Consider the following 15,000-nt stretch of genomic DNA (forward strand, 5'->3'; position numbering starts at 1 on the left):
AAAAAAAAAAAAAAGAAAAAAAAAAATAAATGGATAATTCAGTTATTCACACAACTTTAAGGATCCAGCAGCATGCCACAAAGCCTCCGAATGACTCGATGTACAGTCAAATCCTCAATTGTCAATTTAACTCGAAGAGTATACAATATGTAACCAAATTTGGTTACATTTGCACACTCTCTGAGTTACACATGGCTAAATGAACACTGAGGATTTTACTGTGTGTGCGCATTGAGCAGGCTGTGGAGAAAGGAGGCTGTGTGCGTGCGTGTTTGTGTGTGCGTGTAGACACTGCACATCACCGCTTCCCTAATCATCCCTCTTTTATGTGGGAGCAGCCGTGTCCCAGCGCAGTCAGTCTCCATACATGTTTACATTAACATGCGTTTTCTGCACAGAGGCACAGAGTCCACGGCAGGGTTCCATTCATAGCAGCACAGAGGAAGGCTTTCCATAACCACTTACCACTGCTATTAAGCATTTTCTAACCACTATTAAACATGAAATATACATGTAGTCCACTGTCCTCTCTCTCTACCTCCCCCCACGTATTCACCTCCTCCAACCATTTAATCTTTACTTTGCTCCCTGATTTTTAACCTTTTCCCTTTCTGTGTGGTTCTTATTTTTTCTTCTCCAGAATGTAGGCCTGATGACACTATACAGTATATACATATATAAGGATCTCCACACATCAAAATAATGGGATTTAGGTTCATAACTTTAAGCACAAGAGAATATACAGAATAAATATACAGAACAAGACTGGGAATAGATGAAAGTGAAGGATAGTATTCTATTCAGATGGAAATGATGGTGGAAATTATGCTTCATTTATTCAAATTAATTGAATAAACACCAGAAAAAGATAAACAATCACGTAAACATACTGTACAAAGAGCACAAAAGAGCAAGGTAAGAATAGCAACGAACGTGAGGTACAGTAGATGAATACCTTTTTTTTGTATGCCAAAACACTAAGTGATTTCAAAATGGCTCTCTCTGAGGTGCCTGTTAGTTCAACCAGTCAGTGCTCTGACCACATGCTCCTTATGAGTTGCGAGGTCTCAGGTTCGAATCATTCCAGTGCCTTTTCTTGCACGTCTCCCCTCTCTCGACCTCGGGTTACCTGCCTCTCTACACTCTCCTATCTAATAAAGCAATATAAGATGGCTCCCCCACGTTCAGCTTCTCCCATTTTCAAACATGACGCTCAGAGCTACACTTAGAGCTGCAATCAGACAGACTCCTTTCAGACCTTCACTGAAGTCCTTAGATGTGAGGAGAAAAGAGAGGAAGCAGAGAGAAGAGAGAGAGGGAGGAACGGAAATCTTCCCCTGTCGCCTGCCTCCTCTGCACCTCCTGCAAGGCCAGGCTCTCTGTGTGTGTGTGTGTGTGTGTGTGTGTGTGTGTGTGTGTGTGTGTGTGTGTGTGTGTGTGTGTGTGTGTGTGTGTGTGTTGTGTGTGTGTGTGTGTGTGTGTGTGTGTGTGTGTGTGTGTGTGTGTGTGCGTGCGTGCGCGCGCGCGCGCGCGCGCGTGTGTGTATGTGCATGTTTGCGGGTGTTTGAGGGAGCATACAGTATGTGTGTATACCCAGGCACCGGCGAGCACGCGTTTGTGCACATAAGATGTGAAAGCACGATGGAAAGTATGAGTGAGTACTGTGGGTGTCTGAGACTTTGCACATGTCAGTGTGCGTGTGTGCATGTCTGGGTGTCTATGAGAGTGCAGCATGGCAAAGACGACAGGGTAATTGCCTGTCTGGAGCTAAGGAACTATGAAGGCAGGCAGCGGAGAGGACCCTGAGGTTAGGCTTCATACAGGAAGCTGCCGGTGCCCTGCATCACTCCAAAGTACATCATATATAGTAGATGCTCCATTTCAAACATGGTATGTCTCAGTTGGATTTCCACCCACGTAATTGAATGCTCAAGAGAACCGATAACCCTTCATTGTCTTTGACCTGCATGCTGTCACGTAGTGCACTGGGACAACGTGCCATTGACACAACGTCTTTGTTTGAATGTTAGCTTGTGACATTGTTAACTCTGGGCCTTTACGGGTCCATATGGGTCCATTTTTTGTTAAAGGACCACTTCACCCATTTTTAAAAATGTTTGTCTATTCACTCAGAGGACGGCTGTGAACAAAATGTTTATTAAATTTTTTTATTAATGCGAGAACAACGTCATCTGAAGTGGTTGGATGTGTTCTTCCAGCCCGAAGCTCATAAGCGCAATCTCTCCCCAGGCCATGCGGGCATTGTGTCTAGGCTGAGCCGTAGAAATCGATCTCACCCAGGAGACCTTGGTCAGAACATAAAAGTTACGTATTGCAGCTTTAAATGGCAGATAATGGAACACTGTAGATGAGTAGAATTTCAGCACCATGGACAGTGTGTGGAAACGGAAAGCCTGGAGCTGAAGCTATGGGGGGAAATTCCAATTACAGCCACCGGGACGTACCAACTGTATGCGTTTGTATTGTCAATCTGTTTGTGTTCATGCATGCCTGCGTGTGCTGCTGCTTGTTAGTGTTACTGTGTGTGTGTGTGTGTGTGTGTGTGTGTGTGTGTGTGTGTGTGCGTGTGTGTTGGTATATGTGTTGGTATATGTGTGTCCCTTTCTCTTATTTTTTCTCTCTTTCTCTCTCTCTCTCTCTCGTATCGAGCCGTGTGTGTTTCTCCCAGCTTTTTGTGTATGAAATAAATAAATAAATGAATAAAAGGATGTGTGTCCTCCAACAGGCAGCCATGTTGCTTGCGCATTCCCTCCTCCCCGTCTTTAGCACCTCTGGGCATTCCGCGACGCGGAAGGCCCTCTCTCAGGAATGCGCGAGACGGTATACAAAAAGCAACGGAAGAGAGAGGGGAGCTGCTGAGTGACGGCCCCCAGGGTCAGGGAGAACAGGAGAGAAGGTGTAGAGAGAGAGAGAGACAGGGAATACATACGTACACAGCAAAATCCAAAGTGTTCATTTATCCATTTGCACACTCGTAAGAGTTAAATGAACACCAAGGATTCAGCTGTGTACAGAGAGAAGGCAGGATGCTGGTCAACATTCAGTGTCACTTCAGCTAATGAGAGAAGCACACACACATAATGGCTGTCTCCTGAAACCATGGCGACAACAAGCCTCCTGCCCCCCCAACCCCTCCCCGCTACGCTTTCTTTCTTCCAGCTGAAATGAAATTACAAAAAGGAAATAACAGTGCAGGGGAAATCAATGCAGGGCGTTTTTGTCAGCTTAATGACGACTCCGTTTTTTTTATATATTTATTCATTCATTTATAAAGAAAATTATTTTGCATCTGTACTTCCACAGCTTTGGGCTATGCATAAAACATGGCTCTGCAGCGTGAACACACCTGAGAGCACATTAAGTATAATTTTCTGCCTCTATCGGGAATGTAAGAGAGATGCGCTGAATTACTATTATAGTAACGCCTTACCAGGAGAAAAGGTCTGTGGAAAAAAAAACAGAGAGAGAGAGAGAGGTGACAAGTGGGAGATGGATTGCTCGAGTCAAATGTACAAAGAATGGCTTAGAAAATGGGATGCATAAAACTACATAGCAGAGATGAAAGATCTCAAATGGCCACATTAAAGGTATAGAACGAGTGTCTGGTTTGGTAAAATTGGTGTTTTTAAAAAGCTCTCACAATGCTGATGCAGCCGTTTCCCTTTTACCCCATGGGAGTGGGCACACAACTATTAGTTCTACAGTGCCCTACTCTCTAAACACCCCAGGGATTAGTGTGTGTGTGTGTGTGTGTGTGTGTGTGTGTGTGTGTGTGTGTGTGTGTGTGGGGGGGGGGGGGGGGGGTGTTTATGTGCTTGCTGTTGGTGGTACCCAGCGAAATCCTTACACTGTCAGAGTTAAAATAATGCATAATTTATGTTCCATTGGATGACTGTGTCCTCCTGTGTTGAAAACTGCACAGATACAAGCTCACAGCGTGATGCATTGTGAGCTTGTAGATCTTTTTGTTTTCGGAGTGGGACACCATCGTACGACAAAGTAGTTAACACTCCAGAATTTCGTGTGTGTGTGTGTGTGTGTGTGTGTGTACGTACATACGTGAGTGTGTGTGTGTTGGACAGTTTGAACCTCTTTCTTGACAGTATAATTACACGCTGAGGATGAAGATGTGTCTGAGAGTCAATATGTAGGCGAGTATGCTGTTGAGAAGAACATGATAAAACCACACACACACACACACACACACACACACACACACACACACACACAGTTGGAAGGTGAGGGACAGTCAAAGCGACTCATCAGCACCATGGACAGAGGCTGACTAGTCGGGGTCCAATTAGAGCCAGTGTGACCAGACAGCCAGTTAGCCAGCCCACTGACGGACACTTGGTGCACCCTGGCTGGGCTGAACGAGAATAGACTGCCTTTGGTTTTAATAGTCTGAAGGGAACACACAATTTTAATAAGGATCTGACCGCAGAGTTTAAATGAGGAATGGGGCGGATTGGGTGTGGGGGTTGACGGTTGTCGCGAGGCACTTGATAAGGCGACTGACCATTAAGATCCTTAATGAGCGAACCGGGCATAATTTGCACCGGTGATGTCTCCAAAGTTGTGCAGTGATTGAAGGATGTAATTTGTGCGTGTAGCTCTTAGTACCGCAGCTCGCTAGTTTGTATGGGTGCGGTGTGCTAAATTAGGTGCCGGAGGCGGTGGCACCAGCCATTATGTTGCTGTAGATTACTTGCGCGGCTCATTGTGAATGCAAGGTTTCCCAGCCTCGCTCGATGCACAACAGTATAGTATATATTATATGGACTGTCACGGCTAAACTCAGGGGGGCTTGGGGCGAAGATAGCAGGCAGTATTGATGATGGCAGTGTTATGTTATACAGCTGTTTGCAGGAGTGATTTATTGATATCCTGTTGTGAAGAAATTGACACAGCGTTATTTCCCTCTGACAGGACTGTTGGTTTTAGACAACATTCGGATGACAACATTGTTAATCCCTCCTTTTGCTTTCTTCTTCCTTGCTCTGTTGAAAGTGTTTATTTCTATTACAACTCTTGTATCTTTACGCCTCCCTTCTATTGTCATTTTATGATGTTTTTGTAGTTGGTGTGATATCAGTAACAGTTCTCTTGTCATGTTTTCATTCCCATTATGTCTTTGGTAGCACTTCTACCGTGCCCATACTTTATGTCTTGTGATTTTTGCTTTGTTTTTCTCTTGTAGCTCTCTATCTTTACTACCATTTCATTGCATCACTTACCCTCTTTCTTTTTTGTGTTGTTTTCATCCCTGCTACAACAATAACCTTTTTCTTTCCCCTATTACTTTTATTGCCATTACAGCATTGGTAGCCCTTCCTTGTTCTCGCCAGCCTTTCTCATAGTTTTTATTTTGTTTGTTGCAATTACAACTTCATTTTACTACTCACTCTTTCTTTTATTAGTAACCCATTTCTTTCTTATTTTTCAGCCATTCACGTTTCTGGCCTTGTAACTTCGAGGCCTACAAACTTGAATGTCAGTGACTGACTGACTGACTCTCATTTCATACACGGGCCAGAAATCTACTATGTTTAGAGCTTTTGACCTAGTCTTGTCTTGTGCCTAATTAATCATTCATTACCCTTAGATTTATTTTGTTCTTATTCTCAATGTTTTATTCCCATGACAAAATTGCTGAGTGTACTTGCTCTTTGCTGTGTGCAGGTGCTCTCAGAGGAACCGGTGTGAACGCGCTGATGAGCAGTACCGTTTCGCTGCCTCACTCAACCAGTGTGTGAAGGCCACTGTGTACCCAGACAGCATTGCAGTGTCAGAGCCCAGTGTACCCGTAAGTTAACACACACACACACACACACACACACACACACACACACACACACACACACACACACACACACACACACACACACACACACACACACAATGCCAAACACCTGCAATCAACACTTAACACTCAACACAGCTCTTAACATTCTCCAGTTTTTTCCCGCCCACATTCAGTGGCAGTGCCGTGTTTTTCAAACAGTTTCACATTCGATGCTGCTGATCTTAATTCAGGCCGATGCATAAACATTTGATAGTTAAGGCTGGTTGAGTGCTCTACGTGGGTGTTTTCGGCGTGCATATGCTCACCCGGCACAGAGCGCTTGGTACGCGCGCCAAGATGTGTTTGCGTGGGAGTGAGTGTGGGTGTGAAAGTTGTCGGAGCGCAGCTGAGTGCAGTACAATCCTCATCGCCTGGGCCGGGTGAGAAAACAAGCAGAGTGCACATCAGAGAGAAAAGCCTCTGCTTGCCTAAAGCCAGATTTATACTTAGTTGCGCGCCGATGTCTTACACTGAAAATAGCTGATCTTCAAGCTCACAGTGTGTCGCAGAGCGATGTGTTGTGAGCTTGTACATCTGCTATTTTCTGTGCACGACACTGCACAGAACAGTTTGTATAGTTGTTGTACAGATTCTAATGCCACACACACACACTCACTCACTCACTCACTCACTCACTCACTCACTCACTCACTCACTCACTCTCTCTCACTCTCTTTAGACACACACAATAAAACCAGTTGGTGGAATATCTCAATAATTCTACTTCAAGCGCCGTTGCACTAACAATTAATCGGTTTACAAACAGAGGTTTAGACCAGAGCAAGCTACATGTTTGCCGTGCTTGTTATGATTTGGAATGTTTCCAATGTCTGCTGTGCAAGTAAACAGGAGCATGATGCTGACTTGTCTGCAAACTCTCTCTCTTTCTCTCTCGGTTTCCCTCCCTCTCTCTCTCTCTCTCTCACACACACACACACACACACACACACACACACACACACACACACACACACTGTACTGTACTGTACTGTACTCACGTTCACATTAGGCAAATTCCACAGTGGCAGCCAGCTATCACCATGACAACAAAGGCTATTGAGCCAGGCGCCAGGAGAGATGGAAGCACAGGGAAAACAATCAAATTACCTTTATTAAAACTCTGCCACCAATTAAGCCAGCTCCAAAAACACCCACTGCATCACCAGGGAGGAGCGAAGCGCGAAAAGAGCGAGCACTTAAACACTCAGAGATTAGGGTGCTTTTGGTAGAAGGCTAGCTACCACTTTTGTGACTGTGTGTACAGTATGTGTGTGAGTGCGTACACACTTGCATTCGTGCGCATTTTGAATGTTTTACTTTGTGTGTGTGTGTGTGTCTTGGCAGAACGATGAGAGCTAATTAATGTAAGAGGTTTCTCCGGGAATTCCACATTGAACAAAAGACATTGATTACTGTGATTTCTGTAATCAGGGATGTCTGCGACGCACCTCAGAGTGACGCACCACAAACACAGTTAAAGAGGAAAAGGCGGATGAAGGTCTTCAAAGGAAGAAAAGAAAAATCACCAAAACAAAACAATAAGTAGAAATGAAAAACACGCAAACCCGGGCAGCGGAATGTGCCAGCTTGCTCGGGAGATGAGCTTCTTCTCAGCTACACAGAGAGACAGTCAGCATCTCTTGAAATGCCTACAGTTTAGCTGCTCAGCTGCCTCGTCTCTCCCAGCAGGCCCTGCAGCGTTTAGCGAGAGGCAGATAAAACAAAGGGGGAAAACTTCAAACGCCACGGCCCAAAATAACAGCTAATGGAACAAGGCTGTGAAAATGCCATGGTGATAATTATCCGGGCTGCCTCTCTTGGCTGTAGAATCGGATCACACACCACGCGCGTCGCAATGCATTTATTTATAGGCAGAGCAGCTGAATTCTCTACCCTTTGAGTCGCCGGCTCTCCGGGGAGTGACTTCAAACGCCCTTGTGTGTGTTTTTGTGTGTGTGTGTGTGCCGTGCGACTGCGTGAGTGTGTGTGAGAGTGTGTGTCCACCACAGGCATTAGTTTGCGCCTTTGTGCGTCTTTGTGTTTCATGTGTTAGTGCGTCCCTATGAACTCTAGAGAAAGAGGAAGCAACAGCTAGAATTTTGTCAAGTGGTCATTTTTCCCTTTTCCCTTCCCATTTCCCTTTGAGCAGCGAGTCCATCTACTGTACCACCAATTAAATCATAAAGGTGTTTCCACCTCATGTCTGGATTTGTACTGCTCAGATGGAGATGGGAGATTAAACAACAATCCAGCCACAATATAAATGCATGATTCAACACCTGATAAAAATAATTCCTATATTACACGGCCTAGATAACATAATTAATGCCATTATACCTGAGATAATGTTGTGTAATGTTTGAGATAAGGAGGCGCCTCGTCTCCTCTCCAATTTGACACGCACAATGAAATACACCTTTGCCTCTGTTTCCTATCCACCATACAGCTGCTGGTGAAGGTGAGTGATGTTCCGGATCTTTCTGCTGGCATCACGTGCTCCTTTGGTAACCTGACAGAGGTGGAGGGGCAGGTCAGTGGCAACCAGATCCTCTGTGTATCTCCTGCCGCCAAGGATGTCCCTGTCATCCCCACTGACCAAGGTAGATATAAAACACACACACACGCGCACGCACACACACACGCGCGCTTATCTCACTCACACTCTCACTCTATATAATTATCGTTGCTGTCGGGCAGAAACCTTGTATCTCCAACATTTTCCAACTTCTTTTTTGTAAATTAATTCCCTACTTCATTGTACAAGAGTGTGGCGCAAATGTAGTGAAACTGGTCGATCTACATGCCATTCGGTTCTTAAGTCTGACGTAATTTTGTAGTCCGACGTCACGTCCGGGTCCAAAAGGCACCAGCGCCGTCCACTCTTCATTGTAAACAACATGTTGGAACCCGTAAATCTTTTTACAATAACCTCCTTTTTCAGAAATGAACCATTGAGGGTTAATAAGGGTCTTAATGCTAATATCATAGAAGTACAAAGTATTTATTTATTATTATGATTTAACATTATTATTATTAACATTAAAACACTTGGACCCGGAAGTTATTCTAGCGGGGCGCAACGTCACGTCTTAACAATCGAATTTCCACCTTTTCTTTTTTTTCTTTTTACAATTTGAAAGTGAAAGTTGGTCTGTGGGTTTCATACATATTTATTGGATAAACAGTATTAAGAGCTTATACCTAATTAATAACACATGGAACACAGGTTATTTTTTACATTTCCTGAAAAGTAACAGTTTTCGAGATGGAAGGTCTCCACCCGACGGTGACGATATACTATTTTACGCTACACTTGCATCTACAGGAAGCAAACTGGGGAATCCAGTAAAAGAAAGAAATCGCCCGCATTAGGCTGATCTGACCTGGTACTATAATAAACTAAAGCAGAGTAGATAGTAGAGTACAGTGAGAGTTCATTTTAAACCCCATAGAGCCTTCTCACATCAAAGCACAGGCTTTGTGCTCTCTGCTATTTATATACTGTAATACTGCTGATTGTTAATGAGCTGTACTCGCTGTCCAGCCACACGCATTCATTGTCGCACACAACAAGTCAAACACACTCTCTCTCATACACACAGACACAGACACAGGCCAAGGTCACAACAAGTCAAACACACTCTCTTTCATACACACAGACACAGACACAGGCCAAGGTTATTACAGTATAGTAGTTAACAAAATAACATTTTCGTTAACTGAACTAAAGAAAAACTACAATAAAAAAATAAACAATAACTAGCTGAAACTCTATTGTGTGTTTACAAAACTAACTAAAACAAACTAAAACTTTTAGCTTTTTCATAAATAGAAAATAATAAAATCTAGCAAATCCACTCTAAAAACTATTTAAAACTAACTGAATTAGAAACAAAATATTCAAAACAAACTAAAACTAAACCACACACACACACACACACACACACACACACACACACACACACACACACACACACACACACACACACACACACACACACACACACACACACACACCATTGATTCAGCCCACATCCCTCACTCAGGCTCATGTGTAACGAGCTCCCACTGACCTGCGATCAGGACCTGGGCTGTGGAGAGTGCTCCACACAAGTCCAGGGCCAATTAGGACTGATGGAGGATCGGATCGGGCCTGTGGTCGGTGCTACAGTTGCCCACATTACTGCCGTTTGCCCACACTAATAGCCAGCAATCTATAACTCGTGGCTGTGGACAGGTAGCGGATGATTCAGGGGGGAGGTATACCGCAAAGTTGATCGATTAATTGATTGATTGAGAGGCCTAGCGTTGCCAGAGCGCGAGGGGGCTGCGAGGAGTTGAATTAACCACTTTAACCCTGGAGTCCCTGTTTTGGGCATGCCATGAAAAAGGTCTGAAATCTTGGGGAACTTTTTTGAATATATATTTTGGGTTTTTCTGCCTTGATAACTGGTTAAAGCCACTGCTTGTTCAACAGCAGGGCCAGTGAGGGACAATCACCCACTTTTTACCTCCACTGACAATAAAACACTGACATTCAAAAGCATATTTGCCAACATACACAATATATCCCAAACACTGCTCCGGAAATGCTCATGTTTGATAATGACTAATATTCCATTCATATCATTCTCGAAATGACATTTCAAGTATTGCTCACCGCTATGCCCACATTGGCATGAATACATCACGGGGCTGCCGCTGTCATTTATTTAGCCGTCTTCATGAATGCTGACACCTGCTGCCTCACTGCACCTGTTGTTTGCTTATAGCAGGTTGGCTGCACGGCCACAACGCTCCACTCCCATGAATAGTATATATTTTATCACGGCTGGTGTCTGCAAAGTGGCCTGCGGTGTGTTTCTGGGGCTCGGTAATCCACTTCCATGTGGGTAAATGACAGCCATGTTTGTCCAGGGGTCCCGCGGGGAGGGACGCATCAGGCGTTCACACGAATGTTTCCACCCAGGTAAATGTCAGCAAATCCCCCCACACCCGCCTGCAAGCCCATCTCCTTCAGCCACCGCCCATTTCCTGCCCTTTTGACTGTAGACCCCACCCCCTGTGCCTCCCTCCACTCCCCTGATCTCCCCCTCCTGAAACACCCCCTCCATCATCCCTTTCTCCATTTTGCTATCCCTCTGTCCTTCCCTGTGGATGGAGAGGGGAGCAAGTGCAGAGGGAATAGATTAGAGACGAATTGAGAAGGCGAGAGAGAGAGAGATATAGAGACAGAGAGGGAGGGAGAGAGAGAGAAGGGAGATTGGGAGGAAGTGAAAAGGGGAACAAATAGAAGAGAGGCAGAAGGGAAGGAAGAGAGAAGGAGTAGACAGAGAGATGGAGAGAAGAGTTTGGTTCCTGTGGGGATGCTGCCGGGCGCCGCAAGTCTGGACTCTGTACTCTGCTTGAAATAAGAAGAACATGGCTGGCGCTCCTCTCTCTCTCTCTGGTAACATAAACAAACCCACAGGCCAGCTCTGCACAGCTGTGTTTGCCAGATCTGTGTGTGTGTGTGTGTGTGTGTGTGTGTGTGTGTGTGTGTGTGTGTGTGTGTGTGTGTGTGTGTGTGTGTGTGTGTGTGTGTGTGTGTGTGTGTGTGTGTGTGTGTGTGTGTGTGTGTGTGTGTCACGAGAGAGAGAGACCAAATGCACATTGGAATAAAGACTGCAAACCTCCAGCCTGCTGTACAGCCTTGTGTGAAACAACGGAGAGCCTGCAATCCCAACAGGTGCAGCACAGAGAACAGGGCATGGAGGGTTGTTCGATCCTCCCACACACTAGAATATGAGCCATTTGAGCCTCAGCCTGCTCTACATAAACACATGCACGTGAGCACACACACACACACACACACACACACACACACACACACACACACACACACACACACACACACACACACACACACACACACACACACACACACACGTCTCTCTCAATCACACACACATACTACACACACACACACACACACACACACACACACACACACACACACACACACACACACACACACACACACACACACACACACAGGTTGTCTCTGCACAGTAAAATCCCCAGTGTTAATTTAACTTGGAGAGTGTGCAATATGAATAAATTAACACTGAGAATTTGTATGTGTATTCGGAAAAAAAAGTGTAATAATACCAGGCAGAAAATGGATCGTATTACACCACTCTGATAGTGATATTAAAATATGCTTTCATCCATCAGAGGTACATTATTCCTCCCTGTTACCACGGCTCATGTGCATGCCGAGCACCGCAAAGTCTGTCCATTTCTTTACACAACGCCATTGTTTCGTCACCCTGGTAAACACTGCACTCTTTAGTTTTTTGGTGTAATATCATAGAGATTTTTATTTCAACTCAAGGTACAGTAGATGCTTTTTCCCCCGTAGATCTTAGAGGTGGGTGTCGGTGTATAGGAGAGGAAGGGTCAGCTTGGTCCACAGTGGGACCCTGGCGTCCTGCAGAACGCACCTGCCTGGGCAAAAGCTGGCACCCTCAGAGACTGGCAAGTCTGGTGCCCGCCAGTCTCTGTTGCTTTGCCTGGTCCCACCGGTGGACGGGGAAGGTGAACCGGGGACATTTGAAAGCATTCATGCTGTAGGGCACACAATACAATTCTTTACTCTCAAGAGTTCATTTAACTGTGTGAGAGTGTACAAATGGACCCATTTGGTTACATTTGTACTCTCAGAGTTGCAAATGGATAAATGAACACTGAGGATGTTACTGTGTAGGGTAGCTGAGGCTATATGCAGAGGTACAGACTACAACTACCCCTTTTCTCTTTTCTTTTTTTGTGTGGTGGGGGGGGGGGTAGCCTTTATTTGGCAGCGATAGTGGCGAGAGAGACATGAAATGCAGAGAGAGAGAGAGAGAGTAGGGAAATGATATGCATCAAATGGGCCGCCTGGCCAGGAATCAAACCAGGGACTCACTGACCAGGCCATTGCACCCATGTGGTATGAGCCTTAACCACAAGTACAGTCTAAGAAAATAAGCTGTGCATATAGTGCTCTATGTGATCTTTGAAAGAAAGATAGATACCCATGCAGTGGTGGAAGAAATATTCCAATTACTTGCGTACACAATGTAAGAAATACTGTAAGAAATACTCTATCAAAATGTTTACTTGAGTAAAAGTACAAGTATTGGCATCAAAATATGCTTACGATACCAATAGTACAAGTTGTCGTTATGCAGAATGGTCATTTCACAGTCATATTATTGGATTGTAATTATTAACGCATTAATATGTTTGTCACTTTAATATTGCAGCTGTTAAAGGTTGGGATGATTTTAATTACTTTATGTGCATCTATAGTATTAAAGGGACTACACCATGAATTTTAACTTTTTCTTCTTTTTTTGTGTGTTTTTGGTCTCCCCTACAATACCTCTCTTCTATCCCCAAAAATACCCCAGTTTGAACACTCAGGCTTTCACAGCAAATCTGGGGTTTTCTGTAAATTGGTCTCAAAACAGGCCAAACTGATTTGCACCCTGACGTGACGTCACGTCAGGGTACAATCCCTCCCGTTTTTTTTTCAGTTATTTTTTTTTTTTGAGATTTAGTGGAATAGTACCAAAAAAATGGAATTACAAAATTGTACTTAAAGTAATGCTAGGTAACTTTTTCAAAAAAATTAAAGTTAAATTGTATATCTTTTGTGAGTGGCAAATGTTTCACAACACCCACTCCATGAATTTCACCCCCGAAAGCCTTTTATTTATATATTTTCTATTGAACATGGTCGGGGTTGACTGTCCCGCGAAAATGACGTCATCTGGCCGGAAAATGGAAGCGGAAATGCACCGGTTTCCTGTTTGGCCAGGAACTACCGCGCTAATAACAAAAAGGAAACTCACGCTGATTTTAACAGATTGTATGATTAGAAGAACAAAAAAAAACAGAAAAAGAAAACACAGCTCATGGTAACTAAAGCTCCACTGGCTAAGAGAAACGATCCACAGATCGTATAAAACAAAACAAAAGAACGCTTTTTGAAACACTTCCGTCTTCCGGTGAAAACGAATGGAATTCTGGGTAACGCAGTAATAAACAAACGGTCTGCAGTGACGGTAATGACCAGCAGAGGCTGCTAAAAATCGTTTTTTTGGAAATTTGCACTGTACAGCTTTAAGTACAGTGCTTGAGTAAAATGTGCTCAGTTACTTTCCACTATTGTACATGTATGGATAAGATCAGTTAAAAAGTCAGAGGTCCATATGATGCCAAAGAAGTGATGATAGGGCTCAAACGATACAGAAGTCACCAAAGTTTCAGTGTCATACAGTACACATACACACATACATACTGTACTTACACTCTTCATGGAGCTAGGATGTACTGTATGGTACTACTAGATGAGTAGAGTATGAGCTAGATGAGTAGAGTTTGAGCACCACTAATATAGCAAGAAGAAACTATTAGGATTTAGAAGACATTTATAGAATCGGCCTCAGGTCTTAATAGGTTAACACACAGTTCATATTTACTGTACTGTATATGAACAGTCTGGTGTAACTGTCAGCCTCATGCACAGGGTGGGATAATAGTTATGAGATTTGTATTTATTTTTGGTTATAATTATAGTAGGTCCATAATATTCAGGTCTGCTGTGTGAAGTAGTGCAAAACGGTACTATGATGGATGCACCACGCTGTATGTAAAAAAAATATTCATTTTTCTCTGTCATTTTCTCTCTCTCTCTCTGTCTCCTCGCTCTGTGTTTCTTTCAGACTGGTCAGGAGTGGAGTTGAGGCTGAACTCCAAGGAGACTGGTCAAATGCTTATCAGTACCGAGGTCAAATTCTACAACTGCAGCATCCACCAGCTGTGAGTCTCATACGCTGCCCCCCTGTCTCTCTCTCTCTCTCTCTCTCTCTCTCTCTCTCTCTCTCTCTCTCTCTCTCTCTCTCTCTGTCTCTCCCTCACCCCTCATTCATTCTTCCCGTCCATTCTCCCTTAGTTTATAACAACAATGTCCGACACTACTGAATCAATGCTCTGGGAATTAGTTACAATTTGCCCTTAACCTTGCCAGGTCCCAGTCTCAGTCTGAACCCAAAAATAGACCCCTGTAAAGACTAATGCAATCTGATCGCTCGCCTCCGCATGAG

At 44.1% G+C, this 15,000-nt stretch overlaps 1 protein-coding gene across 3 annotated transcripts in view; it reads left to right on the forward strand.

Annotated features, from left to right (window-relative positions):
* plxna2 (plexin A2) overlaps nucleotides 1-15,000 on the forward strand; it is a 211,741-nt gene that overhangs the window by 119,768 nt on the left and 76,973 nt on the right. For all 3 annotated transcript variants that reach the window (XR_014601560.1, XR_014601561.1, XM_084068097.1), the window contains exons 6-8: nucleotides 5,704-5,827; nucleotides 8,313-8,466; nucleotides 14,620-14,716. Coding sequence is in view for 1 of the 3 variants with exons in the window: in XM_084068097.1 (XP_083924223.1) it covers nucleotides 5,704-5,827; nucleotides 8,313-8,466; nucleotides 14,620-14,716 (375 nt within the window). In the remaining 2 variants the exon portion in view is untranslated. The remainder of the gene's footprint in view (nucleotides 1-5,703; nucleotides 5,828-8,312; nucleotides 8,467-14,619; nucleotides 14,717-15,000) is intronic.

Source organism: Gymnoscopelus microlampas, assembly GCF_963454915.1.
Source record: "Gymnoscopelus microlampas genome assembly, chromosome: 10".
Taxonomy (NCBI): domain Eukaryota; kingdom Metazoa; phylum Chordata; class Actinopteri; order Myctophiformes; family Myctophidae; genus Gymnoscopelus; species Gymnoscopelus microlampas.